The sequence below is a fragment of the Symphalangus syndactylus genome, chromosome 6 (genome assembly GCF_028878055.3).
Source record: "Symphalangus syndactylus isolate Jambi chromosome 6, NHGRI_mSymSyn1-v2.1_pri, whole genome shotgun sequence".
In the NCBI taxonomy this organism is placed as follows: domain Eukaryota; kingdom Metazoa; phylum Chordata; class Mammalia; order Primates; family Hylobatidae; genus Symphalangus; species Symphalangus syndactylus.
In genome coordinates, this window is record NC_072428.2 from 70,513,256 (window position 1) to 70,534,582 (window position 21,327).

Genomic DNA, 21,327 nt, shown 5'->3' on the forward strand with positions numbered 1-21,327 from the left:
GCTTTTTGTTAGAAGGGAAGCTCTGCTGAGGACTCTGTTGCCCCCATTATCTGCTTACTAAATTTCTTTCTACCTCCTGTATCAATATTTTATGTATAATTAAGTATATGTGTATTCTTTACTTGCCTTTTGCAAATTTACTGTATATTTAATACCATGCTGTTTTGACTAAGTATTATGCTTTCTAGCAATGTAAAATGCCTCTTCATGTTGCTTGATGCTTTATACGTGACATTTTATGGTAAATAGTTTAAATAAATTTTATAATACATTACTTGAAATTCTGTTTAGTATCCAAACTCCTTAGTGAAAAAGGGAAAAAAGAGAGGGATTATTTACACTTTGATAGGGCATTTTAAAACGAGATATTAATTCTAATGAATTTTCCATGAGAAAGTGATCTTACTGATTGTTTTCTTATTGCGTGTGCAGTAGATTCTAGGTTAAGTTGAGCTGTTCATATTTCCTCAAACACGTAGACAAGGAACAAGCACCCGTGTACAGGCACAGAAGAAAACAGGACATGGCAGAGCGTGCTCCACCACACAGCCTGGAGGGCATGAGGGTGTGTGACCACAGGGAAAGCCATAAAGGACAGATTGAAATTCTCCACTTCCGATTTCATAACTGAACATCTCAGTATAATATCAGATAATGACATTTATTTTTCCAGGCCATTATTAAGTGGAGCTGGGTTTAAGGTTTGTAATATTCATTTAATGGGAACAAAATGCCCATGGTAGGCCCAAAGAAGTCTGTTTTTGCCTCATAGCTGGGTTTTCATAAAAATATAGTTACAATTAAGGTAGAGACTATTCAGTTTGAACATTCAGTCTCTTAAGTTTGTCTGGAAACACATTCGTCTGTCTATAGCTATTTAGTAAAAGTATATGTTTTACATGCCCAAATCAAGAATAAGTTAATCCATCATCTTAATACAGTAAAGACAGATACGTTGAAGTGAAACTACAAGAACCCCACCATTTCATAAACATTATCATGTTTTCTTTCTCAGTCACCTGCTGAAAGATAACCAAGCACAATGGCATATACTGGATGCTTTGCCTGAATCTTTATTTCTGAATTTTAAAAAATAATGTGAAGCTTTTAGGGGCCTCTGAAATGAAATCTTTTCTTTTAATCCTCCTGTCTTCTTAGTAGGTGTGTATGAAAGTACTTTGTAAAAAATAACTATATACCAGTGAGACAACAGTGGAAAATTTCAGAGAGTTAGACATCAAGCTCTTTCTTCAGCACATGCTCTGGGAAGCACTTTTAGATTTACTACTAGATACTGGTAACACAGATCAAATTCTTATCAATAATTTGAATCTTAATTATACCATTTACTAGTTGCACGACTTTGGGCACGTTATCTAATCTCTAAGCCTCCTGTGCCCCATCTGTGAAGTGGAGGTAGCAATTCCTCAGAATTGTGGTAAGGTTTAAGTGACATATTATATTCAAAGCACTTTGCAGTCATTAAAGATATTATGAGCAGATGCTCAATAAAGTGAATCTGTTAACGTTTTAATGCATTACTTCCAGGTTTTTTTGTGGCTAATAATGTTTTTTTGTGTCCAACAGAAAAATGGGTGGCTCAGCACCACCAGATAGCAGCTGGAGAGGAAGTCTCAAAGTGCCCTACAATGTTGGACCTGGCTTTACTGGAAACTTTTCTACACAGTTAAGAGACTATTTTAATTTTAACTCTTAAGGGAGAGCCTTAAAGAAAAAAATAATATAGAGGATGACAGAAAAAGTAAAATTTATATAATACCAGCAGGAAACAAAACTGCAAGTTAGAACCAGTGTAATTTTTGCCTGTGAACAATTAGAAATCTTTAAACAAGATTGAAGATTTAAAAATTATGAGTGTTATTGGAACGCAGAAAATGGATAACCCAAACTATGGTGTTTTGGCATGCTGAACACTTTGAACTAAAGGATAAAAGTCCTTAGATGCAGCTTCAGAATCAATAATTCTGACCTCCTACTTCACCCCACAGGAGCAGAGTGTAAGTTTCTCTCTGAAGTTCCCTTATCTGAAGCTCCTGCAGAAGGGAAACAATGACTTTCCTTCACCTCCCTGAAATTTTATTAATCAGGGAAGATTAAACTCATATAGTGGGAAGGAAGACTGAGGCATATCACTTTATCTACACAGGCTTTGTCACAAGCTGTTGACTGTTCTCTAGTTCCATTCAAGTTCCAAAGAGAATTATTTACGAACCATTGCCTGCTCTTTGGGCCCATTTAACTCTCTTGAAAACCATTTACCACCCCTCAAAACCACCTGCACTCCCCCACTTCCCCCTTCCCTATGAAGAGGGTGCTAGTTAAACTTCAGCCATTTGGCCTTTGTTTGAGTCTCACATTCTGTTTGGCTCCTGTATACACTGGTGTGTTAATAAGTTTGTATGCCTTTTCTCCTGTTAATCAATTTTCAGTTTATTTTACCGGACTTAAACCTTTAAAGGCAGAGGGGAAAATTCCCTTAACCCTTATAGTGTTAAACTGTTGTTAACCAGTTTTGTTTTCTTTTTTAAAGAATGTCTTTTATTTTTGCATTAGAAGAGTCAAGATGCACATCCACTCTACCAGTGAAGTGACGAGAATTTACAATGTGATAGGTACTCTCAGAGGAGCAGTGGAACCAGGTAAAGGAATCATTTGCTTAGCAAATATTGATCAAGTAACTGTTATGTGCTGGATACTACCAAGCTCTGGGAGTGCAAAGTGAATCAAAACAAACAAACAAATGAAGAAAACCAGTGGAACTCACCTAAAAACAAAAGAAATAAATATGAAATAATTTTGTATTGTGGTACAGGTGGTGAAGAAAAGTGAATGTTTGGTGCTAGGCTGGGCAGATGACCAAGGCGAATGATAAATTGTGCAGGCCTCAATTAAAGGATCAAGGGAAGCAGGGTAGGGAAAGATGTGTTTTCTTCCGAGTTTTCTGCATTTTTTTTACCATATATTTTGCATAGAGAAATATCTTCATGATAACTATAAACATCTATATAAAATACCACACTCTTAGAAAATTAAGATAATCTCGTATTAATGAATCCTTTGCATAGTTTTGTTTTCTACCACTAAAGCCACTGATAAAATATATGGACATATGATTTCCATACAAGTTCAGATGATCTACTGATAAATACATTTTATACATAGCCTTAGTTCATGAAGCCTCAGTTTCTTATGAACTATTTGGTTCTGTATTTCTTACCAAAACAGATACTATTAAATGCATATTAAACATAGTAATTGCATGTTTCTTACAAGCAGCTAGTGATTTATTTTAGATCAAGAATATTGATATCCTTGTTGTTTGCATATTCTAAAGAGTACTAAACAATATATAAGTGGCTACTATTTAATAATACTGAGTACTATTTATGCCAGCTCCGTGATAAGCATCGGAAATGGGGAGATAAAAGAAGACACAGACCCGAGACAAAGAGTTGACAGTTTATGAAGGGAGCCATATGCTTAAGGGTGATCAATGCTTTATCACTCCTGAGAGCTGGGTAGGCAGAGAAATTCCCTCTTCTATAGAAAATAGTTGAGCTGTACCTTAAAAACTCCATAGAAAGAATAGGAATTGGAGAACTTCTTATGTGGCCACTATGTTCTCTTACTTTGAATATATTAGAAAGTGGTAAGTTAGGTAAGAGAGGAGTAATAGAGAATTACAAAAAATGTGAATAAGGATAACGTTAAACTTTCTTAATTACTTAATGTAGTACTTATAATTATAGTAATACATTGAAATATATATTTGCTTTATCACATTTATGCTTTCTCAGATAGAAGAAACACATATTAAAATTAGAAATAACATATTTTCACATATCTTGGGGAACCTAATCATTTTTTTTTTGAGTCATGAGTGCTTTGTATTTAGATGCTATTGAGTTGTTTGCAATTTTCTCTTTTATTGACCTGAAATGACAAATAATCTTGTATCTATGCTTTCTAGACAGATATGTCATTCTGGGAGGTCACCGGGACTCATGGGTGTTTGGTGGTATTGACCCTCAGAGTGGAGCAGCTGTGGTTCATGAAATTGTGAGGAGCTTTGGAACACTGAAAAGGGAAGGTAATACAACAAACATCAAAAAAGCCAACCTATCTGAGTCTCAGTTTAGTCTTCTGTAAAGAGAGTATAAAAATACTAATTCAACCATTACATGTGTTTGGTAAAAATACCAATACAATTTTTAATGTTGGTTGGTTAATTACATTGTTTATTTATTTTTGCATTTATTTATATAACACTTATATTATTGATATTTATGTATTAAGTGATAATCTGAAATAAAGGAATTATACTGTTAATGGTTGTTCTTCGCAACTAAGAAGATGAAGATGGGTTACATTATTGGAGAAAACACGCTGAAATTAGATTATAAGCCAAAGCTTCCTAGTCAGAGACTGTAAGCAGACATTCCTCCATCTCTTCTAACCCCAGACCTCAGGTTAAGTGTATAGAGTAATTAAGGAGATAGATGCTGTACTCAGAGAAATACTGGCCTTGGGTCTAATGGGATTCTGTCAAAAGTTTGGAATCTGTGTTCCCATACCCTGAGCCCTGGTGTGCTCTCACAAAAATTAGGTTTATACTCGTAACATCACCACTTCAGCCATTTTAGAATCTTCATATGAAAGCCAAAGTAAAATTTAGTTCAAATGTTTGCTTTTTAAAATAATAATTACGGCCGGGCGCGGTGGCTCACGCTTGTAATCCCAGCACTTTGGGAGGCCAAGGCCGGCGGATCACCAGGTCAGGAGATCAAGACCACGGTGAAACCCCGTCTCTACTAAAAATACAAAAAATTAGCCGGGCCTGGTGGCGGGCGCCTGTAGTCCCAGCTACTCAGAGAGGCTGAGGCAGGAGAATGGCGTGAACCTGGGAGGCGGAGCTTGCAGTGAGCCGAGATTGCACCACTGCACTCCAGCCTGGGCGACAGAGCGAGACTCCGTCTCAAAAAAAAAAAAAAAAAAAAAAAAATAATAATAATAATAATTACACATTGAGAGCAGGAAGTTCATTCTTTTTATTGACCCTGCAAACAAGGTGTCTGGGACTGTAAAATGTAATCTATATATTTTTATCAACAATAAAAACAATAATGTACGTTGTTTGCATAGTATTTACTTTTTTTTTGAGAAACTGTTTTTATATGTCCTATCTACTTTGAAGTCATAGCAACTAGGGAGCAGACATATTTACTTATCTTCTCATGTTACAGATGAGTTAACCACGGTTTAGAGAATCAAGTAATTTCCCCAGGATTATGTAGCTAGCATGTGGCAGAATAAGAGAATCCGGGCTCAAACTCAAATTTCTGACTACCAGTCCACAAAACCATGATGTCTCTATTTAAAATAAAATGTAAAGGTGCTCAGTTCTTTTTTCTACACAGCTATCTTATATTTGAAGAAAACAAAACAATGGAAACCTAAATTTACATAGTTCATGAAGTAGGTAGTGTTTAATTTTATTACAAAAATGTTTCATGATTTTGCTAGGAAATCCCTGTGGTAACTATACAAAACATCACTGTGACAATTATAGAATATGCCAAAGAAATGGAATGCTGATGAATAATAATAGGAAATTTGAATAATACTATTGACAAATCAAAAGACTTGAGTCAACAGCTATAGTATACACGTTCTTAAGCACACGTGAATATTTACTAAGATGATGACTTCTCACAATTTTGGGGGCACCTACTCAGTGCTTTCTAAACATTATTCCATTTAATCCTCCCACAATCAAGTGATGTCTTCATCTTTACTCTCTTGTTCCTTGTATACAGATGAAGAAATGGAAGTTTAGTAGGTTTGAATAACTTCCCCTCAGTCATGCTGCTAGTGAGAAAACCAGGGTTTGAAACAAGATCTTGCCTTAACTCCAAGGTCAGTGTTTATAACCTCCGAGACACATCACCCCTCTATTGAATTATGTGGTTTTCAGCAACAGCAAACATTGCTGTTGCTAACTGAGCCCTTGTTGATTAATTCTGGCAGAGAATGGAGTGAAATCATACGGACCAGCTGATACTGAACAATTGTTCATTTGATGTCAGAACAACAGGAAAGAGTTCTAAAGGATTTTCTTTCAGTTATATCTGCTTTCAGAACACCAAATGCATCTAGAAATTTCTTTCTTTGTTCTAGGCAGTTGCAGACCACCGATGACTTCCTATGCATAGCGAATCATTATAAACCTATTAGAATGTTTTATGATCTCGCAAGATTTTTACTGTCACATTTCCCCCCTTTTCTATGTAATTGTGCTATTTTGTATCAACAACTTTAAAATCTTACAAAAGAAAAATACCTAAGTAAAGATTTTTACCACAGTTTGCCCTTCCCAAACCATCAATGACTTTTTTTTTTTTTTTTCCAATCTGCGCTTGGTAGTGTCCTGGGTATACTATGAATTTTTTTTCTATCATTTATATATACACATACATTTTAGGGTGGAGACCTAGAAGAACAATTTTGTTTGCAAGCTGGGATGCAGAAGAATTTGGTCTTCTTGGTTCTACTGAGTGGGCAGAGGTTAGTTGATAATTTGCTATAATATAAATTTTTATAAAATAAAGTAGCCAGGACTTATTTGCCAAGCATGTAAAAATAAGAAGTGAATATAATGAGAAGGTATTCGAAGTTTTTTCCCTAAAATCTGAAGCAACATATTCTTGTTCAAAAATCAGCAATAAAAATCTCTGTTGCTAAAGAACTAAGTTTTGTTTGAACCTTTCAGAACCACTTAATGTCAATTGTCAAAATTAATTTATCTTTATTTCCTGGGAGTATGAGAGTAAATAAGTAGATATGCTAGAAACCAAACATCAAAACAAGGAGTTTCCTAATCATATTGTAGTTTATTCTTCAAAATATTGTTTTAGCAAACATGAACGACCTAACAGACTTTTCAGTGAATAGCTTCCCATAAACATGTCATTTAAATGGAGAATCTTGTCTGATTCAAAGGGAATGAAGCTATTTCAAATTTATGAAAAATATGAAGTTAAATTGTCTCTATTTCCTGACCACGAAGCCAAATTTTCCTGTATCATGTTTGATTTCTATCATGATTCTATTACACTTTCCAAAATATCTCCTAAAGCTAACTATACAGAGTCTCGCTCTGTTGCCCAGGCTGGAGTACAGTGATGTGATTTCTGCTCACTGCAATGTCAGCATCCCGGGTTCAAGCGATTCTCCTGCCCTAGGCTCCTGAGTAGCTGGGATTACAGGCATATGCCACCACACCTGGCTAATTTTTTTATGTTTAATAGAGACAGGGTTTTGCTGTGTTGGCCAGGCTGGCCTCAAACTCCTGAGCTTAAGTGATATGCCTGCCTCGGGCTCCCAAAGTGCTAGGAGGTAAGGTATACTTTTCATTTATCTTTCTTAATTCATGATGATCCACTTTATGTTAAATTATGCTAAAAGTAAGGCAGAAATTTCCACCACAGAATATTTACTAAGCCATTTGAAAAGTAATTTTACCTGCATGTATTGTTGGCTTTATATAACAGAAACGTTAGCTATAAAGTAAATATATGCAAAGTCAATGTTTATTCCATTAATTTCCAGTCATGCTGTAAATACTTATTGGCTCCTTTCATTCTCCAGATATTATGTGAAACCCTGTGAACTTCAATTTTCTTTGAAAAAAAATGGTGCTCCTGTAGACTTAGTCAAAGTTTTATAAGACAGAATTTTGCCACTATCTAGAAGAAACTAATATTTTGACTGTGTAATTTGTGTCATTCAAATTATTTTTTTCACTTACAGCTGCATTTTTTTCATTTTTTATCTTATAGTCAGAATGCTTAGGAAATTACGTATTTTAGAGACTCAGAATTCACATTGAGATCTCAAAAAAACTTTGCTACGCGCGTTGTTCTAAAAGTGTGCAATTATCAATATTGACCAGGAGATGGTGCCATCCTACAGGAGAGCCTGACTTCATGGTCAGGAGATGATTTAAGTTCACTTATTTTTCGTAATATGAAATTTAACTTGAAATTTCATACACTTAAAATACCTTCATTCCATATGAATCAGACACGATTCTCTGCTTAAATAATGAGATGTTTATAGGAAGATTTTCACTGAAAAGTCTCTTAGGTCATTCATGTTAGCTAAGATAATTTTTTGAAGGATAAACTACAGTATGGTTAAGAAATTAACTTTTTCCACTTACCATGAGTATATGGACAATTTCATCTTAAACATTAGCTTTTGCCAAGTTTTGCTTGTTGTTTCCTACCAGTAATCTTTATTGAAATTCTTTCAAAGCAGCTCTTTTATGAGAATTTCTTATGTCAAATTTGTCGTTAATATGGGTCAGCTCAATTAGAAATCTACATACATTAAATGTAGATGTGCATTTTGTGGGGGAGGGGGAGTGGGTTATAACTTTATATTTATAGTTTTCCTTTTTATTATAGGAGAATTCAAGACTCCTTCAAGAGCGTGGCGTGGCTTATATTAATGCTGACTCGTCTATAGAAGGTGAATATTGTTGGTCTCATAAGAAAAGATGTGATTAAACTAGGAGCAGCAGTCTAGTTAATAAATTATGCACTAACAAGGAAGGCTATGTATTAACGTGTGGTTGGGGAATCTACTGCAACCTCTGACAGGAAGCAGTGTGTGAACCCTAGTTGAGAGTTGGGTGAGACCTAGGTGAGCAGGTTTTTCTTTTCTTCTTTCCTTTCCTTTCCTTTCCTTTTTTTTTTTTTTTTTATCTTTTCTTTTCTTTTTTTTGCTTTGAAGTATAGAGTACTAATTCAGAAAAGCAATGTTCTTTGATTAGCTTCATCTGGCAGATTTCTTTCTATATACGGCAGGAATTTAGTAAGTATCTGTTGTATGATTAAGTCAGGGACCTAAAGAGTTCTATGATTTAGAATGGTGTAGAAAAAAAGTATCATTTGTGAGGTGCGGTGGCTCACGCCTGTAATCGCAGCACTTTGGGAGGCTGAAGCGGATGGATCATTTCAGGTCAGGATTTCGAAACCAGCCTGGCCAACATGGTGAAACCCCATAGCTATTACAAATGCAAAAATTAGCCGGGCATGGTGGCACACTCAGTATAGATAATACACTAAATCAATCTTGAATTATAATGTATGCAGGTACTTTAGAAAGGATAGGATAAAACCACTCTGGGAGTTCAGAGGAAAGAATAATAGAAACTTCAGGAAAGGCTTGAGAAATGGGATTTGAGGCATTTGAGGCTGACTTTGAAGAATGGAAATACGTTTAATAAGCAAAGGACCAAACTAAAGGAAATCTCAGATTGATTTCCATGAAAATGAAAGAGTCCATTGTCACTACAATCCAGCTCCACTAATATATCTATATCTTGACCATATGCAACATCCCAGCCATTGCACTCCTGTTCTCTACACCCAGATTGCTTTTCAACACCTCTTTACGTGTTTAATCCTTATCCTTAGACCCTCCTTTGAAATGTTACTTTTTCAGGGAAGACATGTCTTCGTGGCACTCATCACTGTCATTATTAAGTAATTATTTGTTTTACAAGTAATAGACTGTATTCTTTAACAAGGAACAGACAGTATCTTGTTTATTCACTCCTAGATTCCTAATGTCTTATTAAATAAATATTTGTGGTACGGTTGCAAAAAAAAAAAGGACTAAATGAATGAAGGGGGAATTTTTTAGAATTTTTTTTTTAGTGTATTAGTAAATTTGCCATGTCAACACTTGGAACATGAGACCTTGATGGAGTTCCACTGGCATTTTCTTTTTCTTTCTCTGTTTTTTTTTTTTTTTCTGTTTCTGTTCTTTTTCTGTTTTTTGTTTGTTTGTTTGTTTTTCTGTTTCTGTTCTTTTTCTGTTTCTGTTCTTTTTCTGTTTTTTTTTGTTTGTTTGCTTGTTTGTTTTGAGTCAGGGTCTCACTCCACAGCCCAGGTTGGAGTTCGTGGAGCGATCATGGCTCACTAGTCTTGATTTCCCAGACTCAAGTGGTCCTCCAACCTCAGCCTCCTTGGTAGCTGGGACTACAGGCAAGCGCTAGACGTCCAGCTAATTTTTGTATTTTTAGTGGAGATGACGTTTGACCATATTACCCAGGTTGGTCTCAAACTCCTGGGCTCAAGCTGTCTATCCACATTGTTCTCTCAAAATGCTAGGATTACGGGTCTGAGCCACAGCTCCCAACCTTCCTTTTCTTCTTTGTCAATGCCTCTGAGCTACACTGTTCTGAAAGTTAGTTTACACAGTGCATTTGATTATTCTTTTCTCCTTCCCTTAGGGTAGTGGCTGAGAGCTTGACCTTTGGCATCAGATGCCTGGATTCATTCCTGGCCCTGCAACTTCCTATTTGTGTGACCCAAGCTACTTACTTTCTGTGCCTCAGTTTTCCCACTTCTAAATATAACTTCTAAGAGCCCCTATCTCAAAGGCTCCTGTAAGGGCAAAAAAAGTTATATTTGCAAATCTCCCAGACCTGTGCCTTGCGCAGAGTAAATGTCAAAAAAAGTTAACTTTGATTAATATCATTACACCTACTTAAAACACATAATAAGGTGAAATATATATGTGTATATATATATATATATTATATGCCCACCCAGAATAAATGCTCCAAATATATTTTCTTGAAATGTAGAATAACGTTCTCTTTATTGATAGTTTTTTCTGTTTTTTTTTTTTGTTGTTGTTGTTGTTGTTATTGTTGTTTTGAAATGAGATCTTGTAGTATTGCCCAGGATAGTTTCAAACTCCTGAGCTCAACTGATCCTCCCCGCTCAGCCTCCCAAGTAGCTGGGAAAACAGGTGTGTGGCACCATACTTGGCCATAGTTTTTTAAGATTTGATATTTTAATGTATTTTAAAACTCATTAAGCTTTGCTACTTATGTCATCCCTGGCTTGAAATTGCTTCATTGTGTCTCTAGAATTTTCAAAATCGAGAACAAAGGACAGGAGGTACTATATGTTTGGGACACCACTCATCTCACTTGTTTTATATTTTTACATTGTATTAATGTTTCTTTCTCAAATAATACAAATAATCACAGATTCTGAAATTTCTAATGTTAAAATGTAAAATTTACAAATCAAGCAAAACTCCCCAATGCAAACTACTCTCAAACTTAGTCCTCTCTCCAAAGGTATTACTGTCCTCAGTTTTGGGTGTTTCCATCATGTTGGCATTAATATATAGAATTTAGCTTCACAAAGCACCAAGAGTGTCGTGGGTGCTATCTCAGGCGCTTTACATGTAAAAAAATTATTCAGTACTCACAATAACCCTCTGAGATAAGTAGGTAAATACTTTTATTATCTCTTTTGTATAAAAGAAGAAACTGACACTCAGAGAGGTTAAGTAACTTTCCCAAGGCCACACAGCTAGTGAAGGGTTGAGCTTAGACTCAAATCAGACTGGTCTCTTCCAACTTTACCCTTCTAACCACTACACTCTATTGTCTCTCACCACCTCATACAGGTATTTGGTATCATATTACAGCTAAATGGTTCTACAACTTGCCTTTTTCATTCAGCAACACATTATGAAAAACTTTCCATATCAACACATATCTCTGTTTCACTTAAAAAACTAACACAACCACCAGACAACAAAAATCTACATTGTATTCAATAGGACAAATTCTGTATCAATTTTGTAGGTGCTGGACAGATTGCTTCAGTTTGTTGTAGTTAATATTATTTTATTTGCATTTTTTTTGGTATAATGTGAAGAGAGGGTAGAGAGCTACAAGTATATTTATTTGATCTTAGGATGTGGGCAATTAAATTGTAATAAATGCTGCCAAATTAATCCCCTCCCCAATTTCCACTCTCATAAGCACTTTTGTTTTAAAAATTACATTGGCTGTTTGTACATATTTATTTTCCCAGATAAATTTTAGAATCTAAAATCAAATATTTAAGTTCCACAAACAATTCTGTTGCGCTGTCACTATTTTAAAAGCCTCAACTTTTGCTGTTCTCAAACATGGATCTGAGGCTTTGGGATAAAAGCTAGTTGCCATCCTCTGAGTGTTTCATGTGCGTTTACATTTCTGGGCATTTGCACAGGCTATGCCTTTAGCTGCAAATACCATGTTTTCCCCCCAACTGTGTCCTGGTTCTAGAAAACCCAGTTCAAGAGTCCCCTATCCAAGTTTGTGAAGTTGTCTTGACTTCCCTCCCCAAAAACTCCTCCTGTATCAGCAGCCCCTCCCTGTGCTGTCTTGGCTTCCCAAGAACACCTCTCCTGGGTGCTTCACTTGATTGTCACAACCACCAGCCCCCTCCTGAGGAATGGGGACTGAAACTCTAAGAAGAGTACCTGGTTCACAAATTCATTGTCACAACAAATATTGATTGGTTAAATGCCAAATTCTAGGATTGTTCTAAGCACTGGGGTATGGCAGCAAACAAGACAGTGCACCTTATCCCAGGGGACTTATCATCTAGTGGGAGGGCCAATAATAAAAAGACAAGTACTCAATATGTTTTAGGTTAAATAGATGAGTAATATGGAGAAACATGAGCCAAGGTTAAAAGAGAGAGTGGCTAAAATTAGGGGGTAAGAGAGTGCTATTTTAGGTAGAGTGATCAGGGGAAATCTCTCAGAAAAACATGACATTAGACCACAGGAGGAGGAGTAAGTCATGCAGATATAATGCAGAATACTGTTCCAGGCTGGAAGGACAGTGTGTGCAAAGATGCTGAGGGAGTATTCTTGGGCAGAATGTAAAATGCAGATTTTGAGAGGTGACCTGGGGTTTCATATATGGCACTGTGGGCCATGGTGAGGATGATGGACTTTACAGAGTTAGTTGGGAAGCCATTGGAGAGTTACCATTGAAATCAGGTTTTAAAACAATCGTTCTGGTAGGAATTTAGCAGTGGTCTTTGAAGAAAATAATAACAGAAAGAAATTAAATTTTAAAATCTATTCTTTTCTTTTTTTTCAGGAAACTACACTCTGAGAGTTGATTGTACACCACTGATGTACAGCTTGGTATACAACCTAACAAAAGAGGTATATAATTATATATAATTTAAGAAAACCCAAGTTCTACAAGTGATGTTTTCTCCAGGTATTACTATGTTAAACATTGGTGTTGTTTTATAACTTTTCGTCTTCTTTTCGTATAACATATATGACATCACATCTTCACAGACCATCACATCTAGTAAACTGTTTACACAGATTGCCTCATTTCTCATCACACCACTGTGAGGTAGCCCATTAGTAGCATCATGTCTACCATCTCCATTCTTAAAACAGTGAAACTGAGCTCAAAGAACATTGGCCACCAAAGTCACACACAACTTGTACGGTAGCCGAACCAAGACTTGGTCCTATGGCTCAACTCCTTAATTAAAAAATTTGTTTATGCTCTTCAGTATAGGAATACCAATTAATTCAGAACACAGGAATCATTACATGTTCTAATTGATTTAGAAAGAATATTCATAAGAATACCAGGTGCTGGCTTTCAGGGACAGAGGCTAGATGAGGTCACAATTACATTTTTTCAGATAGGGATTATAAATAAAATTTAAATGCCATTAAGCTTTGGTTTCAAAAGAATGGAATAGAGGAGTGACCAAGATGACCGACTAGAAGCAACTATGGTGTGTAGCTCTCACACAGAGAAATGGAAGGGGCAAGTAAATACAGCACCTTCAACTGAAATGAACAGGTGCTCACATTGGGACTAATCAAGGAAACAACCCAACCCAAGGAGAATGGAGAAAAGCCAGGCAGGACAACGGCCCACCTGGGAATGACACAGAGTCAAGGGAACCTCCCCCACCCAGGAAAATGATGAGCGAATGTGCAACCCCAGGAAACCATGCTTTTTCCATGGGCCTTTGCAACCCTTAGGTCAGCAGATACCGCCGTGAACCCATTCCACAAGGGCCTTCAGTCTGATACACAGCTGCATGGAGTCTTAGCAGAACAGCCACTCAGGCATGCACAGAGACACAGGAGCTTTAGATACTCCAGCTTTCCAGGCTTCATGGCAAAAGTAGCTGCAACTCCAGCAAAGCAGGAGGTTAGACCCCCCATACATACCCATAAAAAAGAGGCCGAATTCAAGGGCCTGAGCAGTGATGGTCTGCAGGCCCCACTTCCACAGCACCTCACAGGATAAGACCCACTTGCTTGGATTTCCAGCCAGCCACTGGTAGCAGTGTTGTGCCTATCTGGGAAAGAGCTCTTGGGTGGTGGTGGGGGGCAGGGAGTGGGGGATGGAGGGGTGGGCTGCCATCTTTGCTGTATGGGTGGCTCAGCCATTCCCACCTTTAGGCTTTGGAGAGCCCAAGATGACTGGGGGTGGAAGCAGTACCCCAGCACAGCACAGTAGCCCCACAAAAACGTGGCCAGACTTCTTTATAAAGCAGATCCCCAACTGCATTCCTCATCAATGGGTGGAGCCTCCAAACTAGGGTTTCTGGCTACCCCCACTGGTGTTCTCTGGCTAAGAGAGGTTTTAGGACACCCTGGGATGGAGCTGCCGGGTGGAGGGGCAAACCACCATCTTTGCTGTTTGGGTGACTTAGCCATCCCAGGTTTCAGATTTCGGAGTGTCCAAGACAACCAAGGGCTGAAGTGGACCCCCACCACAGCACAGTTGCTCTACAAAAACGTGACCAGAGTACTTTTTAAACTGGGTCCCTAATCCTTTTCCTCCTGTCTGGGTAAGACCTCCCAGTGGGATCTCCATCCACCTCCTGCAGGTTTGTTCAGGCCAGCAACATGTCTATAACTCCCTTGGATGGAGGTCCCAGAGTAAGAAGCAGGTTGCATTCTTTGTTGTTTCCCAGCCGTCACTGATGATTCCTCTAGGTACTGTAAAATCTGAGGCAACTAGTGATTGGAGTCGACCCCCCAGCACAACACAGCAGCCCTGCATAAAAGTGGCTAGACTGTTAAAAAAAAAAAAAAAAAGAAAAGAACAAGCTCCATTCAAAGGTCACCAACCTCAAAGATTGAAGGCAGATAAGCCCACAAAGATGAGAAAAGATCAGTACAAGAACACTGAAAACTCAAAATGCCACAGTGCCCTCTTTCCTCCAAATGACTGCATCACTTCTCCAGCAAGGGTTCAGAACCGGGTTGAGGCTGAGATGCCTGAAATGACAGAAGTAGAATTCAGAATATGGATAGGGACAAAGTTTACCGAGCTAAAGGAGCGTATTGTAACCCAATTCTAGGAAGCTAAAAATCATGTTAAAACATTGCAGGAACTGACAGTAAAATAAGCCAGTTTAGAGAAGAATAGAGCTGAAAAATACTACAGCAACTTCACAATGCAATCACAAGTATTAACAGCAGTATAGACCAAGTGAAGGAATCTTAGAGCTTGAAGACTGTCTTTCTGAAATAATACAGGCAGACAAGAATAGAGAAAAACAAATGAACAAAACCTACAAGAAATATGTGATTATGTAAAGAGACTGAATCTATGACTGATTGGTGTACTTGAAAGAGATGGGAAGAATGGAACCAGCTTGGAAAACATATTCCAGGATATAATCCATGAGAACTTTCCCAACATAGCTAGATAGGCCAACATTCAAATTCAGGAAATGCAGAGAACCTCAGTAAGATACTACTTGAGAAGATCATCCCCAAGACACATACTTATCAGATTCTCCAAGGACAAAATGAAAGAAAAAATGTTAAAGGCAGCTAGAGGGAAAGGCCAGGTTACCTGCAAAGGGAAGCCCATCAGCCTAACAGTGGACCTCTCAGCTGAAACCCTACAAGCCAGAAGAGATTGGGGGCCAATGTTCAACATTCTTAGAAAAAAGAAATTCCAATCCAGAATTTCATATGCGACCACATTAAGCTTTTACGTGAAGGAGAAATAAGATTCTTTCAAGACAAGCAAATGCTGAGGGAGTTTGTTACCACCAGACCTGTCTTAACAAGAGTTATTGACAGAAGCACTAAATACAGACAGGAAAGACTGTTAACAGCCATGACAAAAACACATTGAAGTACACAGACCAGTGATACTATAAAGCAATCACATAAGTCTTCAAAATAACCAGCTAACGTCATGATGACAGGATCAAATCCACACATTTCAATTCTAATCTTATATGTAAATGGGCTAAATACACCAATTAAAAGACATAGAGTGGCAAGCTGGATAAAGCACCAGGACCTATTGGTATCCTGTCTTCAAGAGACCCTTCTCAAATGCAATGACACACATAAGTCAAAATAAATAGATGAAGGAAAGTCTACCAAGCAAATAGAAAACAGAAAAATGCAGGAGTTTCTATTCTAGTTTCTGACAAAACAGACTTTAAACCAACAAAGTTAAAAAAAGAAAAGAAGGGCATTACATAATAGTAAAGGATTCAATTCAACAAGAAGAGCTAACTTTCCTAAATATCTATGCACATAACACAGGAGCAACCAGATTCATAAGGCAAGTTCTTAGAGACCTTCAAAGAGACATAGACTCCCACACAATAACAGTGGTAGACTTTAACAGTCTATTGAAAATATGAATTAATTTTCAAGACATAACATTAACAAAAATATTCAGGACCTAAACCGAGTACTGGATCAAATGGACCTGATAAATATCTACAAAATTCTCCACCCAGAAACAACAGAATACACATTCTTCTCATCAGCCCATGGCACTTACTCTAAAATTGATCACATAATTGGAAATAAAACACTCCTCAGCAAAAGCAAAAGAACTGAAATTAAAAACGTCTCTCGTACTGCCGTGCAAATTCAAAATCAAGAGTAAGAAATTCACTCAAAACTATGCAATTCCATGAAAATTGAATAACCTGCTCCTGAATGACTTGTGGGTATATAATGAGATAAAAGCAGGAATCAAGAAGTTCTTTGACACTAATGAGAACAAAGATATGACATACCAGAACCTCCGGGACACAGCTAAGGCAGAATTAAAAGGGAAATTTATAGCACTAAATGCCCACATTAAAATTATAAATATCTGGCCAGGTGTGGTGGCTCACGCATGTAATCTCAGCACTTTGGGAGGCCGAGCAGGGCAGGTCACAAGGTCAGGAGATCGAGACCATCCTGGCAAACAGAGTGAAACCCCGTTTCTACTAAAAATACAAAAAATTAGCCAGACGTGTTGGCGGGTGCCTGTAGTCCCAGCTACTCAGGAGGCTGAGGCAGGAGAATTGCTTGAACCCGGGAGGTGGAGGTTGCAGTGAGCTGAGATCACATCACTGCACTCCAGCTTGGACAACAGAGAGAGACTCCGTCTCAAAAAAAAAAAAAAAGTTAGAAAGATCTCAAGTTAACAACCTAGTATCAAAACTAAATATACTAGAGAGCAAAAGCAAACAAACCCCGAAGCTAGCAGAAGACACAAAATAACCAAGACCACAGCTGAACTGAAGGTGTTGGAGACATGAAAAACCCTTCAAAATATTAACGAATCCAGGAGCTGATTTTTTGAAAAAAAAAATTAATTAAATAGAGTGCTAGCTAGACTAATAAAGAAGAAAAATGATAAGATTCAAATAAACACAATCAGAAATGATAAGGGGGAATATTCCCACTGACCCCACAGAAATGCAAACATCAGAGAATATTATAAACACCTCTAAGCACATAAACTAAAGAATCTAGAAGAAATGGAAATTAGCTGGGTGTGGTGGCAGGCGCCTGTAATCCCAGCTACTCGGGAGGCTGAAGCAGGAGAATTGCATGAATGAGGTTGCAGTGAGCAGAGACCTCACCATTGCACCCTATCCCAGGCGACAGTGCAAGACTTCATCAAAAAAACAAAACAAAGCAAAACACAACAAAACAAAACAAAACAAAAACAGAAAAAAAAAAGAAAAGGAAAAAAAGGATAAATTCCTGGAAACATACACCTTCCGAAGGCTGAACCAGAAAGAAATTGAATCCCTGAACAGGTCAATCATGAGTTCTGAAACTAAGGCAGTAATAAATAGCTTACGAGCCAAAAAAAGCCAAGGACCAAATGGATTCACAGCTTAATTCTACCAGAGGTACAAAGAAGGGCTGGTACTATTTCTGTTGAAACTATTTCCAAATAATTAAGAGGAGAGACTCCTCCCTAACTAATTCTATGATGCCAGCATCATCCCAATACCAAAACTTGGCAGAGATACAACAGCAACAAAAATTCAGGCCAATATCTTTGATGAACAATGATGCAAAAATCCTCAATAAAATACTGGCAAACAGAATCCAGCAGCACATTAGAAAGCTTATCCACTACAATCAAGTAGGCTTCACCCCAGGGATGCAAGGTTGATTCAACACATGCAAATCAATAAATGCAGTTAATCACATAGGCAGCACTAGAAAAAATACCACATGATTATCTCAATAAATGCAGAGAAAAGCTTTCAATAACATTGAATATCTCTTCATGATAAAAACTATCAATAAACTAGGTACTGAAGGAGCATACCTCAAAATAATAAGAGCCATATATGACAAACCCACAGCCAACATCATACTGAATGGGCCAAAGCTGGAAGCAGTCCTTTTCAAAACTGACACAAAATAAGGATTCTTCTCTCATCACTCTATTCAACATAGTATTGGAAGTGCTGGCCAGGGTAATCAGGCAAGACAAAAAAATAAAGCTCATTCAAATAAAAAGAGAGGAGGTCAAACTGTTCCTGTTTGCAGATGACATGATTCTATATCTAGGAAATTCCATTGTCAAAGCCCAAAAACTCCTTAAGCTGATAAGCAACTTTAGCAGTCTCAGGATACAAAGTCAATGTGCAAAAATTGCTAGCATTCCTGTACACCAACAACAGACAAGCCAAGAGCCAAGTCACAAATTAACACTCATTCACAATTACCACAAAATGAATAAAATACCTATGAATACAGCTAACTCAGGAGATGAAAGATCTCTACAAGGAGAACTGCAAACCACTGCTCTGAGAAATCAGAGATGACATATTCAAATAGAAAAACATTCCATGCTCATGGATAGGAAGAATCAATATCATTAAAATGGCCATATTGCCCAAAGTAATTTATAGATTCAGTGCTATTCCTATTAAACTATCATTGGCATTCTTCACAGAATTTGAAAAATCTGTTTTAAATTCATATGGATCCATAAAAGAGCCCATATAACCAAGGCAATCCTAAGCAAAAAGAACAAAGCTGGAGACATCAAACTATACTATGAGGCTACAGTAACCAAAACAGCATGGTACTGGTACAAGAACAGACATTGCAGTTTATTGTATATTATTGAATGATTTTGGCAACCCTACTGGCAAGAAACAATATTAAATTGAATACTTTCCCTTAACCAGCTTGCTTCTTTTTATTTTCTTTGTTGTGAGATGAGAAATAGTTTTGATTGTAATATCTTTTAATTCAGAAAAATCGACAAAAGGATCATATGCTATGCCATTCATCTAAAGACATTGGCTTGGTATGAATTTGGTGTAGCCTGTTTATGCTGTGCACTTCATATATTCATTTTTATAATATAGTTCACCTGTATATAATAACCTGAGTATTTTCCCACTTGTCAGAAACTTGTAATTCTTGATTACTGCTAATGTATGGATAGCATCCTTTGTTTTTGCTGAATTGTGGCTTAGTTATTCACTTCTGGTTAATGGACATCTGGTTTTTAATATATCTGATTTATAAGTATTCTCTTTTTTCTTTTAATTTGTGTAGCTGAAAAGCCCTGATGAAGGCTTTGAAGGTAAATCTCTTTATGAAAGTTGGATTAAAAAAAGTCCTTCCTCAGAGTTCAGTGGCATGCCCAGGTAAACAAATGAATGAAGTTTCCACTGAATTCAGTGTGGGTTTGTTTTGAAAATAAAAGCATATTTTCTTTCAATCGTTAAGTGAAAGATTAAGTTTCAAAATGGTCTAAAATCTGATAAAGGAAAAGCATTCCTTTGGTTCACAAATAAAATATTACTGTGTGTTTTGTAGTTAAATCTGCAGGACATCAAAATGTGATTTCTCTTTAGAATATGTAATATATACATATGGAACATTTCAACAGGTTATAAAGATTGGTCATTAAATGCATGGGATGAGAAGTGTTTTGGACTTTGGATTTTTTTAAGATTTTGGAATATTTGCATTATACTTACTGGTTGAACATCCCTAATCTGAAAATTCATAATCTGAAATGCTTCAGTTAGCATTTCCTTTCAGTGTCACGTAGGTGCTTAAAAACTTTTGGATTTTGCAGCATTTTTTAAGATGTTCTAATCTTTTATTATTGTGAGTACGTAGTAGGCATATTTATTTTTGGGGTGCATGAAATGTTTTGATACAGATTTTGGATTTTTGGATTAGGGATACTCAACCCATGCTAGAGATAATGGTGAAAAGTAATTCTCCTGATTTTTCTGTCACCTCATCACCTTGTAATTATCCTTTTTCTGAATATCATATAGTTAACAAATATTTTGCTTATTGCAATAAAAATGCAAGCATCATTTCAACATTGGTTGTATCTTCACAAGCAAGGGAAGAAGAATAAATATCTCAGTACTCTGAATTTATCAATGTCAACAGCACAAATTATTTATATTATTAAGGGCAAAATTTATGTCCAAATTATCTGAAAAATATTTGCTTTTCACTCTATTATGTACAACAAATAAAGATGATAAATGGAATGAAATAATCTTAAGGAAAATGTTTTCCAGCTTCAGAAACCTTTAACAAAATGTGACATTAAATAGTCATTCCTACACGAAATGGTCTCATAGAAGGAGTTATTTTGTGATCAAAATTAGTATTCTTTTCATGTTTTTGCTGCATGTCTAAAGCTGTATGTTTAAAATTACATTTATAATGGTAAGAATGGGGTTTAGTTTAATGGACATGTAATCTGTACTTAATGAACACATTACTTTGAAATAATTCTGTTGTTTTATCTCTAAAAGGATAAGCAAATTGGGATCTGGAAATGATTTTGAGGTGTTCTTCCAACGACTTGGAATTGCTTCAGGCAGAGCACGGTATACTAAAAATTGGGTAAGTGAATCTCAAATTATTCAAGATTATTTATGAATATGTTTTAACTAAACAAATAATTCTGACTCCAAAAAGTGACTCAAGCATTAGAGGAACAGAGAAATTTGAAGGCAGAGGGAGAAGTCTCAATGGTTGACAGTATCACTACTACATAGGATAACTCCTGTATCTTATATTCCAACCCTAAATTCAAGTGTCAGTTGGTATCAATATTCATGTCTGCAAATGTGAACTTCCGTGTACTCCCTTAAACGTATTTTCTGTTTC

General features: G+C 36.7%; 1 protein-coding gene across 7 annotated transcripts in view; it reads left to right on the forward strand.

Annotated features, from left to right (window-relative positions):
- The window catches only part of FOLH1 (folate hydrolase 1), a 65,368-nt gene that overhangs the window by 34,557 nt on the left and 9,484 nt on the right, over positions 1-21,327 (forward strand). For 6 of the 7 annotated variants that reach the window (XM_055283207.2, XM_055283200.2, XM_055283203.2 and 3 more), the window contains 8 exons: positions 1,588-1,686; positions 2,575-2,660; positions 3,992-4,111; positions 6,503-6,585; positions 8,490-8,553; positions 12,998-13,065; positions 19,738-19,829; positions 20,970-21,060. In XM_055283207.2, coding sequence (XP_055139182.1) covers positions 1,588-1,686; positions 2,575-2,660; positions 3,992-4,111; positions 6,503-6,585; positions 8,490-8,553; positions 12,998-13,065; positions 19,738-19,829; positions 20,970-21,060 — 703 coding nt within the window. The remainder of the gene's footprint in view (positions 1-1,587; positions 1,687-2,574; positions 2,661-3,991; positions 4,112-6,502; positions 6,586-8,489; positions 8,554-12,997; positions 13,066-19,737; positions 19,830-20,969; positions 21,061-21,327) is intronic. The other variant, XM_055283201.2, reaches the window with a different exon arrangement.